The following is a 22,255-nucleotide window of genomic DNA, read 5'->3' on the forward strand; positions in this document are numbered from 1 at the left end:
CAAAGTTGTTAAAAAGAATGCGGATTGTGAAAAATTGCAGAAAGACGGAAGACTGGGCATCCATACGGGAGATGAAATTTAATGTGACAAAGTGATGCACATTGGGAAAAATAATCCAAATCACAGTTATCTGATGCAAGATCTAGATGTAATCATGGACAATATGCTGAAATCTTCTGCCCAGTGTGTGGTGTCAGACAAAAAAGCAAACAAAATGCTAGGAACTATTAGGAGAGGGATAGAAAATAAGACAAAGAATATTATAATCCCTCTGTATTGCTCCATGGTGTGACCAAACCTTGAGTACTGTGTGCAATTCTGGTTGCCGTTATCTTAAAAAAAAAAAAGATATAGCAGAATTAGAAACGGTTCAAAAGAAGTATGACCAAAATGAATAAGGGTGGTGGAACGCCTCTCATATGAGGAAAGACTTAAGAGGTTAGAACTCTTTAGCCTGGAAAAGAGACAGCCGAGGAGGGATATAATAGAGGTCTACAAAATACTGAGTGGTGTAGAAGGGGTAAACATAAACAGATTTTTTTTTTACTGTTTCAAAAAGTACAAAGACTAGGGGACACTCAAAGTTACGTGGAAATACATTTAAATGAACAGAAGGAAATATTTTTTTACTCAATGAATAGTTAAGCTCTGGAACTCTTTGCTGTAGGGTGTAGCATCAGCAGTTGGTGTATCTGGGTTTAAAAAGGTTTTGGGACACGTTCCTGGAGAAAAAGTCCATAGTCTGCTACTGAGCTAGACATGGGGAAGCCACAGCTTGTCTCTGGGATCAGTAGCATGAATATTGATACTATCTGGGATTCTGTCAGACACTTGTGACCTAAACTGGCCACTGCTGAATCAGGATACTGGGCTAGATGACTATTGGTCTAACCAAGTATGGCTATTTTTATGTAGTAACAGGCCCAAGATGAGATCAGTAACTGCACAGAAATGGATGGGATTGCAGTGAAGAAAGCCAAATCACAGTGTAATATATATATCCAGTAAACCTGCTCATATACTACACCAGTGTGCAGTGGGAAACCTACCTCCGGCACCTCACACTTCTCCAGAGGAAACAATGCGTAAGCTGTGCCTGTAAGATACAGGACAGCAGATTTCATCAACAATTAAATAAACTTAATCTCTTCCCTATATGCAGTTTAGCTACACTACGATAGTTTAAGTTATTTGAAGGCAGAATGGACTAGACCGGCGATGTTTGGAGGACATATATTTATAATTAACTCACTCTCCACCCCCACCCCCACCTGCACCATAAGGCTGAGATGCTATGAAGACCAGCAATCCCTGGCTCTTTTACACACAACTTTTTTTACTGCTGCTCCCAGACACTGCAATGCTGGAGGGACTATGGCCCAAGTCAGAGCAAAGAAATAGGAGGCCATGCTGGTAGGGGCATGTGTCCAGGCTAAGACTGCAGCAGCCTACCCAGAGCCAATATGCAAAGGCCACACTGTCTTCTGATCAAATAAAGGGAGAACAGTGATGAGTGATCAAGCTTTAGCTGTTCTCACAGGCAAAAGTCAGAGGATTTTTCCTACAACATAAAACAAGTGATAAACAAAGGGATGTGGACAGGACAAAATGAGAAAGGGTGAAAGATATAACATGACAGAACAATGTTAGCCACATTGAGCCTGCAAATTGGTGGGAAAATGTGGGATACAAATGCAACAAATAATAAGACAAGAAAGGTTACCCAGACCATCCACGGTCAGAAACGGGATCCTGGGCTCAGTGGACCTTAGCAGGCTTGGTATGGTTGAGTTTATGTTTCTATAATTATAACAAGCAGCGCCAATAGACCTAGGAGGTCTGAACAGCTCTGGCAACAGGGGAAAAAGTGAAGCCCTGGGATTATCACCAGCCAGTTCAGATACATACGCCTGCATATGTTAATTTTAATAACTAGTTCATTATTTACCCAAAGAAAGAAAATACAAAACAGTTTTAATAAATACAACTCAATCTTTTTAATAAAGTGGGGTTGAAGAGCAAGCTAGCTGTGCAGATGAAGGAGAAGAGCACAGCAAGGCCTCTAGGGAACCCTTTAGATCTCATAGTTCTTCACTTCTTCAGGTGCTTTACTGGGATCACCGCCTCTCTCTTCATACAGGTTATTGAAGGGATACTGCTTCGGCATCTGCACAAAGATATCGGGGGGGGGGGGGGGGGGGGGGGAAGAAGAGAAAAGAAATTGCTTTACTGACGAGACTGTACTGGAAGAATAGACAGAAGCAAAGTCTTCTAATAGCAGATTTTGTCTTGTCTGTTTTAAAAATTATTTATTAGCACCAAGCAGAAAGTGCTTTATATAATCATTAAAGCACCCTCTGAAGTCCGACACAAAACAAAGCCAAACACTAATGGGAACTGGCCAGGCAACGCACAGCTCAGTGTAGTGTAAGGCTTTTGTACTGAGAACAAGCAATTGTCTTGTTGTTTCCTATCACACATGGTGATGTTATACTACTGAACACAAAAGTAGCCATTCCAGCTAATGCTTTGGGCAACCAGAGTCCACAGGGGATTTAGATTTAGCTCACTCTAAGTAGTTGCTAAAGGAATTTTACATTCAGGTACTGTAGGTATTTCCCTGACTCAAGAAGACTTACAATCTAAAGGGGTCTTTTACTAAAGCTTAGCTCGAGTTATCTGCAGCAGGGCCCATTTTATTCCTATGGGCCCCGCTGCAGATAACCCAAGCTAAGCTTTAGTAAAAGGCTCTCTAAGTTTGTACCTGAGGCAATGAAGAGTTAAGTGACTTGCCTAAAATCACCAAAAGATTTAGTAGATTAGTGAACTAGTTTCCCTGGTTCTCAACTTGATATACTAACCACTAGGCTGCTACTCCACACTCCGTACGACACCATATTTTTAATACACTTTTTACTGAACCATAGAATTTGACAAGAGGTAAGGATCCTTATGGCCATCTAGTTTACCGAATTTCATTCCTGGTGCAATGCCAAAGACTGACCTCTAGCTTTGATCTCATTTCTCTGCAACTAGGAATCCTCTGTATTTATCCCATGCTTTCTAGAATGGCGCTTTGCCTCCATCAACTCCCCTAGAAGGCTCTTCCAAAGCCTCCATAACCCTAAACCAAATATTTTCAGATGCTGCTCCTGAGTCAATCTCTTGGAGCTTGATACTGTGGTCTCTTGTTCTAGAGGCAGGGAGGGAGGGGGGCCATCCTGGAACTTGGAGGGAGGAGGGAAGGAGGGGGGCCACCCTGGAACTTGAAGGGGGGGCCACCCTGGAACTGGAAGGGAGGGGGGCCCTGCCACACACTCATATTCTTACACACACACTCGCACCCAGTCTCACTCTGTCACACACACACACTCACACATTCACTCTCTCTCTGTCACACACTCACTCTCGCACACACTCTATAAAACTTACACACTCGACGAAAACCTTGCAAGCGCCCATTTCATTTGTGTCTGAAACGGGCCTTTTTTTCCTAGTAGTCAATATATTGCAACCACAAACCACACTTCTCTTTGCACGTCGGGTAACTGTTGAATAAACCACGTCTCATTTTATCATCTATCTGCTTTGTTTTGTTACTATTTTTTTTACAAGCAGACTAGTTGCATCTTTTTTTTTCCTGTGCTAATGGTTACGCTAGAATGCGGCCATTAAAAAACATTACCGCATGAGCGCCTACTGTCACCTATTTTGTAGGCGGTAAGGGCTCATAAGCTAATCCTGCACTAATCAATCAATGTGCGGTAATGTACATATGCCGATTAGCGTAGAAACGCCAACTCTCTACCTCAGACAGACCCCTTTGCAAAAAAATTAATATTTTTTAGCGCATGGTTAGTGCATGCAGATTTGAAAATTACTGCAGCTACATTTTTACTGACTCTGACTCCACAGTCCTGGGTTCAACATACAAATAGGTTGGATTCCTTAGAAGTTAAGGTGGAAGAGCTTCAGGAGAGCAATGCTGCTGTGGTGAAATAAACTCTATACCCACAGGAGAATGGAATACTAGATAAATCAGATCCGGAAGAACACTTTAAGGTTGCTGAATTTCCCCAAGTCTCCCCTGATAACTCCTGTAGATATATGTTACATAAATACACATTAGAAATTTTGAAGAGCTAAGTGGAGTCACTACCACCTGTAGTAAGGGCCCAGGATTTAGCCTTACAATCTCAGTCTGTTTACTTAAGGGGACATAGGAGTTTTTTGGAATTCTCTTTGGAGGTTATTACTCACAATACTAGCAACATTTGCCTTGGAGATTGGCTGAAATTTGACAGCCATGAAGGATGAAAATATTTTGTGTTCGAAAATTAGAATATGTCCTGACCTTTCCAGAATTACCCAGAAACGGCGAAAGGCCTGAAGTTTTTATTGCAATTTCCTTGTGCTTGTGATGCAATTTTTGAAAAATAAAACAGCAAGTAGGAGTGAGGCACCAAAGACACAGACTCCAATAACACAGATTATAAACATTTTTTTACTAAAAAGTTTCAATTCCATGTGTGGAGGGGACTCGACATTGCCGTTTTTCAGCAATTATGCCTGCGTCGTGAGTCTTTCAACCTCCATCCAGGCTAAAGGCCATATTTACTGCTATGTAGGCACCTATAGGGATATTGTAGGCACATACATGGTTAACGCACATACATGGTTAATGTACGTTAAAAATGTTAACGCGCCTATAACGCTGCTTAGTAAACAGGGCCCTAAGACTGCTGTTGCATACCCTTCAGGCTTGTATCTCCTCTTTTGTTCTACATTTTTGAAAATAAGTCATGTCATATTTTTTGAACTCAAACAGCTATTGGATTTTTTCTAAGGAAGAAGTGAAGATTCAAGTATGTGATCCACAACCCACTGAGGTCGGCTAGGCAAATGTGTCAGTAATTCTGTGTCTGTAGTTATTATATAGTTCCTTTTTCTTTATTTTCCTTATATCTTGGATCTCTAATTTTGTGGTAAAAATTTAGACTTCAGTTTCCTTTGTTTTATATTTTGTTTAAGTAGTAGTATTTCTTTTATCATAACTGTTTGTGACTGTCATATTGAAATTACATTGTTACAAAAAAAAAGGATAGGGTTCGCAATGAATAAATGGGAGACGGCAAACCTCAGAGCTAGAAACAACTTATTAATATTCAAGACGTTGGTTTCCACTTGATTCTTTAGTTAAAACATAGGAATTGTTACAAAAGATAAGACTAGTAGCGAATCACTTTAGCAAGGAGCTATTCTGAAGGGCCCTCACTGTTCAGCACTTGAGCAATCCCCGAGTATCTAGAATTGCTACTCACCACAGGCCGGTAAACAGGGTATTTCTCACCAACCCAGAACATAAACAGCATGAAAGCCGTAGCACCAACCAGCTGCTTGACCATGGAATTCCAGGGGACAACGGTGGGAGATGTATCCACACGGGTCCGTAGATACATGTCAAAGTCATAATGCATCTAAAAGAAATGAGCAGTACCAGAGAAGAGAATTCATTACACTCTTACTTGTTAGAAACGTCTCTCTACAAAGCATCTTTCATCTAAACAAGATCTCAAAGCCTTTTAAAGCTACTGCTTGTTGCCATCTCATATGTACATCCCAGCAGAACAATTTTGACTTCTGAAACACATGGATGTTGCCGAAAGGAAAAGTGAGGGCAAAACCATATTGCTGAGTTCATTGGCCAATGTAGCACAATTCAATTCTGCCTAACCTATTCTAAAATTCAGGGCTTTAAAATTGGTCTCACATACTAACCCTGCCTTCTTAGAAAAGATCGCTACCCACTGGCTGAACTTCATGATTCTAAACAAGCACCACAACTGCATGTCTACGGGCTTCCTTTACAAAGCTGAACTAGCGATTCCTGCGCAGCAAATGAGAGGAAGCCCAGAGGAATTGAAGGGGGTTTATCTCATTTGCCACACCGAGAATCGTTAGCAAGGCTTTGTAAAATAAGACCTACATTCCTTACAGCAGTGGTTCCCAAAATGTTTTGGTTCGCGGCACCCCCACCCCATCTCTGCCCCCCCCCCCCCCCCCAGTCTTAAGGCTTACAGTTTGCAGCTTTTCCCTCCTTAAAGCTAAAAGCACATAAAACCTCAAGCAACTCCAAAACTATAAACTGACTCTTAAGCTGTGTGTTTGATCTTTAAATCTGTCCAAATGGACTAAAGGGTCAGAATATTGCCCTTCCGTGGCAAAAGGAAGTATGTCCATTCTAGCTGATTTGTGGGGAAAATGGGGGAGAAACATGTTTTCCTTGGCTTCTCTGCCTCTGAAACAGGATGCTGAAGGGGCTATGCAGAAGTCCAATATACACTATGATGGGACAATCTTTCTAGCTCACACAGATAGGCACTTCCCTTATTTTTGAGCATGTGGACTTACTTTCTTCTGCCACTGCAGGGCAGAATAAACTGAGTGCTCTGTGATAATATATAAAGAATCAATGATAATTATGAAACACAAGCAAGCTAAAATTTCAAAGAATCTAAACAGACATCATTACCACTTCAAGAAAAACGAGAGAAAAACTAAACAAAGGATCAAGGTCTCCATGCCCCCATCATAGCAAATGAGGGGAAGGGAAGATCGATGAATCCTTACTGGTTCTCCCCAGTTCCGCCTCAGGTCAGGGTGGTCCCAGGAATACCAGGGATCTCTTTCCTGCTGGGATTTGTCTGGTAGCTTAGGATAGTCACCAAACCTGTTTGAAAGAAAACAATTCATGAAATTGATTTAATTGCATTTTTAGCATATAGAACAATTCTTGATTGAGGTTTAGTTGCTTAGGGCTTCTTTTACAAAGCCGTGACAGCGATTCCTGCTCGGTAAATGAGAAGACATCCATTCAGTTCTTATGGGCTTCCTCTCATTTGCCGCACGGGAATCGCTAGCGTGGCTTTGTAAAAGAAGACCTAAGTGTTTAATAGCCACTGATAAAGACATAGCATATTATCTGTAATGGATGTTCTCCATGGTCATGAGGCTAATGCAGACACATTTGATAGCGTTCTCTCCAGGCTGCTGAGTAATCCTTCCCGCACAAAGTGACATCAGTACTATATTCAGTTCTTGAAAGAGTGAGAAGGTAAAAAGGTAGAGATATCGAGGGTATCTAGCTAGACAAATAGTGATAAGACAAAAAAGCTAGACAGTGCATGGATGAAGGGTGTGAGAAGACACTGGAAGAGATACAGTTGCTTATGGCATATCTGCAGTTTGTGTAGCATTCTGCTTAGTTTTTTTGAGGGGAAGATGGGTGGGGAAGATGTGCCTGCATTTTCCTCATGACCACAGAGAACATCCGTTACAAGTAAAGTGGAGGAGTGGCCTAGTGGTTAGGGTGGTGGACTTTGGTCCTGGGGAACTGAGTTCGATTCCCACTTCAGGCACAGGCAGTTCCTTGCGACTCTGGGCAAGTCATTTAACCCCCCATTGCCCCACGTAAGCTGCATTGAGCCTGCCATGAGTGGGAAAGCGCGGGGTACAAATGTAACAAAAAAAATTATGCTTTCTCCGTGTTAGAGTATAATGCAGACACACTTGATGATTCCCCAGCTGAGGGCTGCCCTTCAAAATAGTCTGTTATATTGCAACTTGTAGAAGAGTGAAATGTAGAAGAGAAAAATGTTCAGAACATATGATTGAGGACAGCTTGGCCAAATCTGGCGTCAGGTTCTGAAGCATTGTCGAGACAATGTTGAGAAAAAAAAAGGTTGAGGTGTGGCCCGTGTAGCATCCTTACATATATCAAGGAGGGAAGTTCCTCCAAGATGTGCAATCAAAGTTGTGACAGCCCGCACAGAATGTGTTCCAAGTTTAGTGGGCGGTGAAAGAGATGCTTGTTGGTAACAAAAGGAGATACAATCTGCTATCCACAGAGAGAGGGTGGATTTGGAAACTGGTCGCCTAGATGTCTTGTGGTGAAAGGAAAGGAAAAGCTGAGATGATTGTCGGTGAAGCTTTGTTTTATCAAGGTAAAAAAGTAAGGCTCTTTGACAATCCAAGGTGTGGAGGATCACTTCAGCAGGTAATGAATTAGGCTTTTGGAAATGAACAGGTAATACAATGTCTTGATTTAGATGGAAGGTCAAAACAACTTTTGGCAGAAATTTAGGTTGTGTATGGAGTATTATCTTTGAAGGAAAAAATGTGTATGGTGGGTAACAAATGAAGGCATACATCTCGCTTATATGGTGAGCTGAGATGATAGCGATGAGAAATAAAGTTTTACAGGTTAAAAATTTCATTGATGATGATACCACAGTTCCAGGAAGGAGGCAGAGTTGTATGGGAGGATGCAGGTAAATTAATCCCTTGAAAAAAAGTCTGATTAAAGGATGCAATAGAAGAAATGATTGGGAAGCATCTGTGTGATGAGATGAGATGGCCACAAGGTGAACTCTGATAGAAGAGGGTTTTAACCCCGAGTTAGGTGTAAGATACTGAAAAAAGGAATCTATTGAACAGGCAGATGGATCGCAATTATTGTCCATACACCATGTAGTCATTCTCTTCCATTTGTAGAAATATGATTTTTGTATAGATCGCTTGGTTGCAGCTGTAAGGTCATCAAGTAATGTGAAAGGAACTACGGTGGTTGGGAGGCGAGGATAGTGGAGGGCAGACTTATACGGTCTGTACCAGAGCCGGTGATGGGGGGCGGGACTGGTGGTTGGGAGGCGGGAAATACTGCTGGGCAGACTTGTACGGTCCGTGCCCTGAAAAAGGCAGGTACAAATCAAGGTAAGGTATACACATATGAGTTTATCTTGTTGGGCAGACTGGATGGACCATGCAGGTCTTTTTCTGCCGTCATCTACTATGTTACTATGGATGAAGACCTCCTTTGATTCTCCACGCAGTGAGGGCTAACTTGTGAAGATTGGGATACAATAGATGTCCTTGTTGTTGAGTGAATAATTGAGGGTGTGACCCCAATGATATGGAAGGTACTGCTGAAAGTCTGAGCAGCCAAGAGTACCATGGCTGTCATGGCCATCTGGGCACTATGAGGATGACATCTGCTGCGTCTTGAATGATTTTCCATATGACTTTGGAAAGAAGGAGAACTGGAGAATAGGCATAATAAAGGGCATCCTTTCCATGACAAAGTGAAAGCATTCTTCTGAAGACTGTGCTGAGATGGAAGTAGGGAGCAAAAGGTCTTGCATTTGGTGCTGTGTTCCGTGGCAAAGAGATGGATTAACGGAGTTTCCCACCGGTGGAAGAGTAGTTAAGCAGTGTGAGGGGAGAGGACTCTGCTCAGTTTGTCTGCTACGCGGTTGGTGAGACCTGGAAGATAGGTGGCTTGTAGAGAGGCCTACAGGGCAAGAAGCTGAGTCCAAATTCTATAAGCCTCCTTGCATAAGGTTAAGGAGCCCATTCTACCCTGTTTGTTCAAGTAAAACATTGTGACTTGATTGTCTATTTGGAGGAGAAGAACTTTCCTTCTGATTAAATGGGAAAAAGCCAGAACTGCATAGTAGACTGCTTGGAGTTCCAGAAGGTTGATGTGAGCATAAGCTTCTGATGAGGACCACCAGCCCTGGGTTTGAAAGTTTTGTAGATGGGCTTCCCAGGCCTGAGACAAAGCATCGGTTGCGAGAATAAGTTCTGTGGCGGGTGGAATGAAAGGTGAAAAGAGATTTGATATGAATAGCCACCAAGCAAGGCCTTGTTTCATTTGAGTGACAGATATTTTGCACTGGAGACTGCCGTGTATTGATTCCACTGAGTTTTGAAACCCCACTGGAGGGGCCACATTCAAAATCTCACCATGGGAAGAATGACTGTTGCAGCAAACATATGACCTAAGTGTTTGAGCAGGAATCTGGCAGTGCAACTGTCTGTCTGTATGCACTGACTTGCAAGGCTGTGGATATTGTGCAAGTGGTCCTGAGGAGTCTAGACAGACATGAGCTTGGATTGTGTCTTGAAGTGCACCTATAAATTGAAGTGATCAGGTTGATTTGAAATTGGATTTTTGCGTGTCGATGATGAAACCCAGAGAGTGGAGTGTGGTCATGGTTGAGTGAAGAGCTTGCAGAAGGTTTGATTTGGACTGCCCAACAACTAGCCAGTCATCTAAGTAGGGAAAGGCAAAGATTTGTTTCTTCCGAGATAGGCCACCACTACTGCTAGAGTTTTGGTAGAAAACTTTGGTAGCTTAGCACAGACCAAAGGGCCCTGTACTGATAAATGTGATTTTGGAATGTGAAGCACAAGTATTTCCAATGTGCTGGATGTATTGGAATGTGGGTGTAGGCATCTTTTAAGTCCAAAGTTGACAGCCACGAATGTTGAAATATGAGAGGGAGAACTGTCTCAAGAGAATGCATCCTGAATTTCTCTTTTGGGACACAGAAGTTTAGGTCTTGCAGGTCGAGAATGGGTCCGAGACCTCCTAATTGTTTTGGAATCAGGAAATACCCAGAATAAATTCCCTAGTGGCAATGTGAGGTGGTGTCATCTCTAAGGCGTGTGATGAAAGCAGAAATTGGATTTCCTCAAAGAGTATGGTGTGATGTTGATGAGGACTGTGGACATGAAGAGGTGAAGTCATTGGAGGAAGTGTGATAACTGGTCCCGAATAGAAGTCTACAGCTGTTAAAATACTTTGGAAGTCTTTCCTATTCGTTATCACTGTTTCAGTGACCAGAGTCAACGCCTTCAAAAGTTTTTGAATAAATTTGGAGTAATTAACATCCTCCAAAGGAAGTCTGATTTAGGCATAGCAAGTGGTGTAGGGTGCAGAGTGGAAGTACATGGAAGAGCCTCATCATGAAAGAGGTCTTGCGAGGGTGCTTCTTCTGAAGAGATGTCCTGAATGTGCTCTGATGAGGACAGAGGCCATTGGTGTGAATATGCAGATGGACTTCATGGTGGCAGCGAAGGCGCAGGCAAGGATTTAGGAGGCATTTGGAATGGAGTAGGGTGACACAGCACAGGTGACGGCACCAGCGGGGTTGGTTGCTGAAGTACTTTTTGTAAAAGTTCCAACAGTAGAGAACCAGCGTCCTTTACAGGTTGGAGCTGCTGTGGCAGGACAGATGGAGAGACAGGAATGGCGTCTGGTAACTGTTGCTGTGTTAGTGTAACAGCTGAAAAAGGAGTAGCTTGGACTTACTCGTTTTTTTTCAACTTTTTTGCTGGAGATTGCACTGCGGTGTGTTTTTTGCACAGTAGAGGACGAAGGTGTGGATTCTCTGGCCCTCTTCATTGTTTGAGCAGTAGACGGAGATATATGTACAGTGTGCGCCGATGGCACAACTGATGGAGATGAAAGAGATTGTCCGTGCTGCTGCATTGGTTGTTTTGGCAGAGGCAATTTCCCTTTATGGGGTTTTGAAACACTGATCCTTAGCATCTAAAGTTGTGTGTGTAGAGGCCCCCTGAGGTATTGAGTCGGTGGTGCCGGTAACCTGAGGTATTCCAGAAGAGCCCACATCTCCCATTGCTATTTCCACCGGTACCAACAATTGGCCCTTTGGGTTGGCACTGGCTGGTTGAGACATAGTAAAGTGAAAAAAAAGTTCTGTCAGCTTTCCTTCCTGAAGGAGAGCAACATCAGTTGCGGTAAGCAGAAAAAAAACAAGAACTGAACATTGTACTGATGCCATTCTGAGCGAGAAGAACTACTCAGCACCTGATTGGATGCTGAACTTTAGCAATAAAACTTGGGAGAGCAAGTCTGAGCCAGCAGCCTGGAGAAAACGCTACCAAGTGTGTCTGCATTATCCTCCACCACGGAGAAACCATTAGCTATACAATGTGGGTGCAGTCACTGGTCCTTAGACAGTAGGAAATAACGAAAACCAACGTCCTAACTTATGGGACTTCCCTGAAGCCAGAGGACTAACACTTTGAGAAGCTAACTGTATAGCTGAATTTTGTTTTGCTATGACAGATTCTTTATATAGTCTAAATAAAATGGAAATAGTCAATCAAACCAGAACCAAATATCAAACGGAATCTCTAATTTTGGCTGAATCTGTATCTACTGTGCAATCATCTCTGCTGAACCAGAACAGAGCTATGAAAAATATGTCAGATTACCTGCTCAGAATAAAAGAGTTCAATGAAAGAACTCAAAAACAGATGTAATACACTCACTGACTCCAGATCTAGAATGAGACCATAAAAGCTAATATCTGGAATATTTTGGGATGACAGTAAAAATAAAAATAATTAAAAAAAAGCATGTCAAATAAAGTACTTGGGGTGTACTTTTGTTCCATGCATGCTTCACAGTACTTACATCTGACACTAAGGACCCTGTTTACTAAGGTGCATTAGTGTTTTTAGAGTGCTTACACTTAGAACGTGCGCTAATCATGTAGGCGCCTATGGGGATATTGTATGCATGTACATGGTTAACACGCGTTAAAAATGTTAACGTACTTATAACACTGCTTAGTAAACAGGGCCCCAAGTTTTAACAGCTTGAGACCTCTCAAAGATTGTAATATGCCTATATTTACAATTTCTCATGTGAACTAGAGCCAAATAATTTGGCTCATGATTGCTGAACCATTTGCTGAACTTTTATTGGCCTGAACCAAAACTGAATTGGAACCATTTCAGTGGGGCAGAAGCTGTAGAGGACTGAACCAAAACAAAATCCAGTGGTTTGACACCCTTAACAGAAGAAAAAGTCCCTAATGCATGTTTCTTTCTAACTGCTCAAGCACCCTTCCTCCTTCATTGTCGTGCAGGGATTTGATAAACAGCCTTTCCGTGGTACAACCAAAGCTGTTTACATATTATATACAGGTACTTTCTCTATCCTTAGTGGAAAATGCAGGTACTTTCTATACAAGGGGCAGTTGAGAGGTTGGAGAGGATGTGGAAAAGGACTACAGGAAATGACAAAGCACTCTTGCTGCAAGGAGAGAGATGAGGAGGATGGTAGGGCATGGGGTGCATGAAGTGGGCTGAAGGTAAAAATGAGGAAAGGGAGTTGGAGAGAAGGGGTGCTGAAGAATACTAGGCATTGTCATTATTAATTGGTGGGAGTAGGGGGTGGTGAAAGGGTAGGGATGCTTTCTTATAGGCCTTTTATCTATACGGAAAGATGGAAATGTTTTGAGTATTTCGCATTTTATGGGAAAACTGTTGCATGGTAATTGTAAGCTGAAGAACAGAAAAGTTAATAAAGACTTGAATTAAAAAAAAAAAAATTGCTAATCAGTAAAACAAACCAAGAGACCTGTTGCCAGTGTTTCATTTCATAATTTTGTCTGTCACTTTCTTTCTGGAAAGCCTCTACTGTATCAGTGTATTTTCTAAGGCTATCAAGGAGATCTCCCACCCCGGCTACATTTGTCTCTCTGTGTCCAGTGATTATCCACTATCAAGGGATGGGCTTCACTTCAGTCCCCAAGCAGATCCTTTAATGACTATGGTCCCTGCTGCTGGCAGTCTCTTCTGTGAACTGGAGTACTAGGAGAGCCTCACTCTGGGAGCACCAGGACTTTTCCCTTGATTTCTAGCTTCCTTGGTAGAACTACAGGACATGAATTCAGGTTGAAGGGGACACAGGAGTAATGTCAGGAAGTATTTTTCCACAGAGAGGGTGGTGGATACATGGCATGCCCTCCTGCGAGTGTTGGTAGAGATGAAAACGGTAATGAAATTCAAACTTGCGTGAGATAATCACAAAGGAATCCTGTTTAGAAGGCATGGATCCACAGAATCTTAGCGGAGATTGGGTAGCAACACTGGTAATTGGGAAATAAAACCAGTGCTGGGCAGACTTCTACAGTCTGTGCCCTGAAAATGGCAAGGACAAATTGAACTCAGGTGTACATATAAAGTATCGCATACCATGTATAATAAGTTTATCTTGTTGGGCAAAATGGATGGACAGTACAGGTCTTTATCTGCCACCATTTACTATGTTATTCTTAAGTTATTGTGTTATTTACATTTTATGTTGCTGCCAAACTTAATTTTAGCTTTTGTTCCAAGATTAACAAATACCCGTGGATTCTATATATGGCGCTTTGAGTTGCGTGGGCAAATTTAGGATAGAAATTTAATTGAATGACAAGTCAATTAGAACCAATAATTGGACCCTATCAATTAACAGTGCTAATTTACTTTAATTGAAATTTAGGCGCACAACTTTAGGTGCCTGGATCCGCACGTAACTTTTACATGTGGCTCCAAAAAGGGGGCGCAGCCAGGGGAGGGTCATGGGTGGATTAGAGGAGTTCCTCAAGTTACACGCATGGTAATAGAATAACGGGGATCCACACCTAAATTAGGCAAGAGGATTTACACCAGGTTTCAGTTGGTGTAAATGCTCACGCATAGTTAATCGTGGGTCTCAAGATTAAGTGCTACTCTATAAATGGCACCTAACTTTAAGTGCTGTTTAAAGAATAGTGCCAAGTGCTATTTTTTTCAGCGATGATATTTAGGTACCATTTATAGAATCTAGTCTATACTGTTTACGTCAGCGTCCGTGGTATACTCATATGGTTTACCAAAAATTCAAAAAGTGCTGAAGAGCAAACCCAAACCCAAACAGAAACTAAATCTAATCTAATTGCTCTCACTCTTAGGTATTAACCAAACACCTCTAGGGTTAATTTTCAAATCTTTTAAAGGAAGCCTCACAAGCCTAGGGTACCTATATAAATGGACAACCCCTTAACAGGCTTTCATCATAGGCTTCAGTCAACCCCTGAAACCAACTGCAGAGCAGGGACTGTCTTTCTTCTATGTTTGTGCAGCGCTGCGTACGCCTTGTAGCGCTATAGAAATGCTAAATAGTAGTAGTAGTAGTAGTACTTATTGGAGAAAAAAGCTCTGCAGCAAAAAAAGAGGAAGCTATACAAAACACCTGAAGTATTAGGCTAATATCCCTACAAACCACTACTACAAAAAATACTGGAAGGAATCATCAACATATCAAGGCACGTGAAAAGCAAAAATATAGAAAGTCACTTAGCTTCTCCACCCGGGTGGTGATGACCTCCAAGACCCAGGGAGAGCTCCCGTCAACTCTGCTCGAGCCACATGTCAATTGTTATTTCTCGACAAAACAATCCTTCTGTTTCGCTACTTCTTCAGGAGAAATTAATAAACAAATACATCTCTTCCAGATCTCAGGTGTTTTGTATAGCTTCCTCTGTTTTTTGGCTGTAGAGCTTTTTTCTCCAATAAGGAGTTGTTTTGCTGTGCAGGTGGTTTCAGGGGTTGACTGAAGCCTATGATGAAAGCCTGTTAAGGGGTTGTCCATTTATATAGGTACCCTAGGCTTATAAGGCTTCCTTTATTTAAATATTTAAAGATTTAAAAATTAACCCTAGAGGTGTTTGGTTAATACCTAAGAGTGAGAGAAATTAGATTAGATTTAGATACTCATATGATTACAACGTCCATTTCTCCCAGGACTTACATCTAAGACTTTAGCATGGAGAGGTTCCAGGATTGGTTCAGGGTCACACTACTTTTGGTGACCTGACTGAAAAACCACCAACCATATGACTAGCAGAAAGAGACGCCATGATCTTACCCCATCCCGTTATCTGGATACGGTTCATAGTCCTCCAGTCTCAAGTTGTATTTTTTGGCTGCGGCTGCCCTTTCCTCTGGTGTCTTTGGATATGAGCCGGGCAAAATGCCCTTGGAGCTGCTTGAGGCTGGAAAGCAAAATAACTCATATTCAGAACATTTGAAACGTGTGTATCTTCTGCGTCAGCTGCTTTCAAACTGACTGAACTTCTGCTTTCAAGGAAACCTTTCTAGTCTAGCAAGACAATAGGCCGACATGGAGTTTTAATTTTCACTTTTTTTTTTTTGTAATATGCTCATACAAACAGAAACAAAGTCAAGATGCGGAAAGTTCTAATACTGCAGAATCTGTGTAAAAGAAAGTAAGCTCCTACTGGATAAAATGCCTATTGCTTGATTCAATAGTAGGAAAATTAGTATTTTCAATCATTTCCTGGGATGTACAAGAACACAGACAGTTTCAAGAAGCAGCAAGAACCACCTAAGTCAACTACGTAACATCTGATGTAAGAATGTACTGACAAAAGCCATGTCAAGCAACTGCTCAGGGCTTCCACACAGAAACCACTCACTCTTGCTGAGAAATTTCTACTCCAAAAGGAGTTGCCTAGTGGTTAGAGCACTGGGCTGAGAACCAGAGGAATCACGTTCAAATCCCATGGCAGTAACTTGTGATATTGGGCAAGTTATTTAACTCTACATTGCCTCAGGCAAAAACTCAGACTGAGCTTTCCAGGGTCAGAAAAATACCTCCTGTACTTGAACGCACATTGCTTTGATAACTTTCGGGCTTGCAAAATGTATGTAAGAAATTAAACAAAATAATAAAAATTCCACTGAAATGAAGACTGCTTAGAGGGCCAAATGCCTAAGCTTATATTACATTATTCAGATTCCTCATCTGTTATAAACTAGAATGTTTTATATACAATACAAACTGAAAACTGTAAAGTAGATGTTGAACATAATATATTCACTACTTCTAAAACTTTTAAATATTCTCTTCTACAGGGCTCTCCTTCACTTTAAAAGAACCTCATAAGGATAGTCTCAGCTATTCAAAAATATTTTAAAGGGAATTCTTTAATTAAGTAGGGTGTACTTATTACTAGCAGTCTGTTTACAGTTCACTGGAAGGGGAATGAAGCAGAGACCAAAAACACTCATACACAGTAACAAACAAAAGGCTGATGAATTAAGTACAAAATGTTTTCAGAGCAGGGCTTTGTGCAAAAGCACCCCAAAATGTGCAAAAATGGTGGCATTATGATTTTTTTTTTTTTTTTTGGGGGGGGGGGGGGGGGGGGTTAACATGCGACATCCATTTGCAAAGAAATTCACAAAAATTGATCCTTCTCAGCAGCAAACTTTGTGCAAAAGTGTATTTCAATTCATAAAGCAAAAAAAACACACAAAGCAACTCATTATGACTATTTTGAAAGCCAACATACACAAACTCCCTACACATAATTCCATCCCTAATTCTTCATCGTAATTGTAAAAAGATTGTATACAAAAAAAAAAAAAAAAAAAAGGTCCTCTCTGCTGACTTCTCCTATCAATTTACTAATTGGTGGAACCTTCTTCCCATAACTGTTAGATCTGTACTTGATTACAGATGCTTTTCTGAAATTATTAAAAACTTATTTTCAAAAAGTTCCTGCAACAAGATAATGGAAAACAAGAATAACCACTTTTATGCAAAATGTTGTTTCAAACTTTATCCTTTATAACTGCTTATAATTTGATGGTTGTAACACAGTACAATCTTGTAAGTTCATAAACTTTTTTTTGTAAAGTTTCATACAACCATATATAGATTTAGTTGACATTTTTCCTTTATCAGAAGATTTATATATATATATATATATATATATATACACTAAATTATCTGCGTTGTAAGCCACACTGAACCTGAACTCTGTTTGGGATAATGTGGGATAAAAATGTCATTATAAATAAAACATCTCTGCAATCTGGATTTTGCAATAAATAAAGAGGTGTGATAGCCGTGTTAGTCCACTCTTACTCTGACGAAGAAGGGCAACCTTCGAAAGCTAATCAAGAAATGTACATAAGTAATGCCATACTGGGAAAAGACCAAGGGTCCATCGAGCCCAGCATCCTGTCCACGACAGCGGCCAATCCAGGCCAAGGGCACCTGGCAAGCTTCCAAAACGTACAAACATTCTATACATGTTATTCCTGGAATTGTGGATTTTTCCCAAGTCCATTTAGTAGCGGTTTATGGACTTGTCCTTTAGGAAACCGTCCAACCCCTTTTTAAACTCTGCTAAGCTAACCGCCTTCACCACTTTCTCCGGCAACAAATTCCAGAGTTTAATTATACGTTGGGTGAAGAAAACTTTTCTCCGATTTGTTTTAAATTTACTACACTGTAGTTTCATCGCATGCCCCCTAGTCCTAGTATTTTTGGAAAGCGTGAACAGACGCTTCACATCCACCTGTTCCACTCCACTCATTATTTTATATACCTCCACTCATTATTTTATATGTATTACGTTATGTCCAATAAAAAAGGAATCATCTTATTTTCTTTTCCATGTTTTATTTTGTTTGATTTCTATTGATAGCAATAAATAAATAAATAACTTGCCCTCCCCAGGAAAAGATAGACCGACCATCTTTTCTGGCCAGTCCCCATAGCTCAATTTCATATGACATTTTCCTACCCACTTCTCTTGCACAGGTGGCAATTTTTCACACAAAATGGCTGCAATCCATTTTGTGTGAAATCCCAGAGGTTACACATCAGCCTCACAATAACTGTCATCAACTAAAGACCAGCTTGTCGATCCACTCTGCCCCACCATCCTCCTCTCTGGTTTTCTACTCTTTTGAGGAAACAAGCTTACAGATTCTCCCTTTCATCATTTTATTCTGGAGTTTTCACTATCTCTCTATCTGTCTAAATCATGCTTGCTGTGAGGAATGCAACCATGGCTGCTCTATGTGACTTATCCCAGCCTTCTTTGAAACCATAACTGCTTCATACCTGTTATCCCATTCTACTTGGAAGTCTAATGTAGCTACATCGTGGGTGTTAGCTTTGTAAACATGGCAGCTATGTCCAAATTAACAGCCTGATGCCAACATTCTACCACTCCCTGCCCACTGACTCGTATTCTCCCCTTTTTGAATATCTACAGTTCCATAACAGAGCACTAGAACCACTCCTTTAATTTTTGTTTCTGCTAACTTATCCTTCCCTATTCACCTGCCTTGTCTATTCCATGCACATTTAAATTGTCACTGTTTTAATTGATATTACCAAGGGCTTACGTCTAACAAAAAAGGTGCCGATACTCATACACAAAGCCATCCTTAAAGGGTAAGATGACCACCGTGGGACCCACTCCCACAATAACCACACCCTTCTGCAACCAGCCAGAGTTTATGAAAAGTCAGGAATGCAAATATTACACCAACTTCTCTTGCTTTGTGCTTAAAATAATTATCTTGCTGAAAGGTGAATGAGGCACCACTAAGACCCTGTCTCATGGTGAATATTTGAACATTTCAAAATTACTCTTAAAAATATGGCTTGTATGGGAGGGTGACCAGCACTGTTCCCGCAAAGCTGAGCAGGAGTTCTCCAACTGCATTGCTGCCAGTGGGGGATGGTTGTTTCAATATTGTGTTCTTCAATGGCTAGAACTACACAGTCCTGCAAAGTTTGCCTATGCCTCATTATTGAAAATGTACAAGTGAAACAGCACCCCCCACTGGCAGGACTGTAAGTGGAGGACTCCCACTCAGCTCAGAGGGAACCGTGGTAACCAGAAAGAAGCCATGGCTTGTGCTATATGACATGCGTGTCTGCAAAGAAACACTTAGGTGGCACTGTGTACGCATGGGAGGAGGTTTTCTGATTTGATGAAACCAAAGTGGAATTTTTGGGTCTCAAGGCCAGATGCACAAAACCTAACGAGCCAGCAACGTGATTTTTACACTGGTTCTAGCCAGTTTAGTGAGCACAGAGTTCAGCAAGACATGCACAAAAGGGTTCTGTGAGCTCTTTTCCTGTCATGGTGGCAGCTAACGAAAATTGTATGCAAAGCTATTATAATGTGCTAATTACTATACAAATGTGCACGCCAAGGATGTACAGCCGAAGCCCCTACCTTTACCAAATAAAATTTAACAGGTCTGGAGCTGTCGGTCCTGACAGTTCTTCATTGCTGCAAGTGAGTTTTACCCTTTTTAAAAGTTTGTACTTCACGCTTTCCATCTCCTGATGCTTCCTGGCAAACGTAGTGCATTTAGGAGGTTGTTTTGTGAACAGCAGGGAAGACGCCGGAGCACCAACACGAGTCTGCACATCAGCCGCTGCTCCAGCCCTGGAAGCACACCCCACAGCATACTCTACAGCAGTTTTTGAGAGGAAAAAAAAAAGCTACACCGGCTTTCATACATGCAGTTTCTTTGCGTGTATGAAAGTCATATACAAGCGCCGCTCTGAGAATGCGCAGAGCAGCCACGCTTAGGAATTGGCTGTTCTGTGCATGCTCAGCTCGCCAACTGGCTTCAACCCTATTGAGCTGCTCACCGCTTCTGCAAGCAGCTCATTTGCATGCAATTTTGTTTTCGGAATCGCTCTATACAGTGGTGGAAATACAGTGCAATTCTTTACAGGGACCTTTGTGCATTTGGGCCTCAGTGCTAAACAATATGTTTGGTGTAAAACAAACCGCACAAGGCCTTATTGACACCATCCCTACAGTAAAGCACGGTGGAAGCAGCATTATCAATAAAGCTGCTTTGCAGCAGTGCAGGGACAAGAAAGCTTGTGAAGACTGAGGGAAGGACGGATAGTGCAAAGTACAGGCAGGACCTGGATGGAAACATGCTTCAGTCTGCCATGGGCCTGGGAAGAAGATTCATCTTTCTGCATGATAATTATCTTAAGCACAAGCCACACCGATCGACCGACTGAGTCAGCAAGAAGAAAGCGAATGTCCTTGAATTCGCAGCCCGCTGCTCTCATCACTAGACTGGAGACATTCCACAGGCAAAGCTTAAATGTTGACTCTTGAGTTCTTAGTTCTACTAATCTCAGAAAAAACCACGCCAGGTAAAAGGAGAAAGACTTTATTAACCAGTCTTACAGAAAGATTTGCTGCCTGATAAAAATTCTCTTTCAGGACCCCTGATTAGAAATCCACACCCGTTCAGGTCTGGGATATGTCACCACATTGAAATCCGCACTCCCTAAACTATATAGCAAAGAGAAGACTAGATCCGCTGCGTGCACAGACATAAAAGAGTGCTTCCCTAGAGAAATCAGATCTACAACGGAGTGAATCCAGTAGGCAGACAGATCTCACTTCCAGTTTTATTTTTCCAATACAGAAGAAAATCTGTCCCAGCGCCCGCCCTTGACCGATGAGTCGAAAAGATCCACCGGGCTACGTTAACACTACCATGGCCGCAATCTGTTGTGTATGTCTGGGAATCTTCCTCCCAATCCTTCTCACTTACCAGCCCGCAGTCCACTCAGGCTCAGTAATCGAACCCGCACCCCGACCACCCGGCAGGTCACAGTCCGGCCCAAGCGGCCTCCGAACGCCGCCATCACTGTCTTTACCTGACCCACAACGCGCAAGCGCGGTCCTGCAGACTAACGGCAGCCCGAAAGGGCCTAAATATATCAGAGGTACAAAGTGCGACCCGGGTTGACACGTCTATTTCTGTTTGTGTCTATCGGCGTGTTTGCCAGAGTATTAATGTCGAAATGTTGGGTAGTTAAGCGTGAGACACTGAAACTACTCCAAAGATAGAGGGCAGTGTCTTAAGGGGGGGGGGGGGGGGGCAGGGGGAATGAAAGTATAATAATGTTTAAATTGCTCATGTGTAGGGAGAGTAGGATACAAATAAAGTAAATATGATTTGCACAACAGTAGGGTTACCATATTTTGTCCTCTTAAAAAGAAGACACATCACACCAGTGTTGCCATATAAAAAAAAAAATTCCCACCCAAAACAGCCCAAAACCCGCCCAAAAACCGCACACACCCCACCCCCGATGTCATCACCCCCGCCCCTTCCGTCATCAGCCCCACTCCTTCCGTCATCACCCCGCCATCATCAGCCCCGCCCCCGCCGTCATCGCCCCACCCAATACGTCACCTCGCCTTGCCCAATACGTCACCAAACCCCGCCTCTGTTGCAGTTAGCCCCACCCCCCGCCGGCCGAAAAACCGCCCAAAACCCGCGCAAAAAAAAAAAACAAGCCCAAAAAACCGCAACCTGCAGCGGGCAAAAGTTTCCCGTGGCGGGTTGCGGAAAACCGCCCAATTGGGCGGGAAAACCGCCCATCTGGCAACCCTGCAAAACACATGTCCCATCCCTGTCCCGCCCTTTTTCCATCCTCACCATGCCCCTGCCCCGCCCACACCCTGCCCCTTTCACATCCTCACCCCACCCTCTGTCACATATTCCCCTCCCCTTACTTACTGTCTACTGCCCTGGTGGTCTAGTGACCTCTTCCGGGCAGGAAAGAACCCCCTCTTTCCTGCCCGGAGCGCTGCCTTGCCCTGCATCCTTCTCGGTCTCGGCTCGGGATTCAAAATGGCCGCCGAGAATTGGAGTCTCGCGAGGCTGCTTCAACTCTCGGCAGACATTTTGAATCCCGAGCCGAGACTGAGAAGGATGCAGGGCAAGGACAAGCAGCACTCCGGGC

The 22,255-nt window shown here is 42.4% G+C and overlaps 1 protein-coding gene across 1 annotated transcript; it reads right to left on the minus strand.

Moving 5' to 3' along the window:
- Nucleotides 1-1,958: 1,958 nt before the first annotated feature.
- NDUFB8 (NADH:ubiquinone oxidoreductase subunit B8) lies at nucleotides 1,959-21,187 on the minus strand. The gene is made up of 5 exons (XM_030204914.1): nucleotides 21,055-21,187; nucleotides 15,554-15,680; nucleotides 6,631-6,730; nucleotides 5,322-5,477; nucleotides 1,959-2,167 (listed from the first exon to the last, which is right to left on the minus strand). The coding sequence occupies exons 1-5, from the start codon at nucleotides 21,146-21,148 to the stop codon at nucleotides 2,075-2,077; spliced, it is 570 nt and encodes a 189-aa protein (XP_030060774.1). The 5' UTR covers nucleotides 21,149-21,187; the 3' UTR covers nucleotides 1,959-2,074.
- Between the last annotated feature and the right edge of the window lie 1,068 nt (nucleotides 21,188-22,255).

This window comes from Microcaecilia unicolor, chromosome 5, assembly GCF_901765095.1.
Source record: "Microcaecilia unicolor chromosome 5, aMicUni1.1, whole genome shotgun sequence".
Taxonomy (NCBI): Eukaryota; Metazoa; Chordata; class Amphibia; order Gymnophiona; family Siphonopidae; genus Microcaecilia; species Microcaecilia unicolor.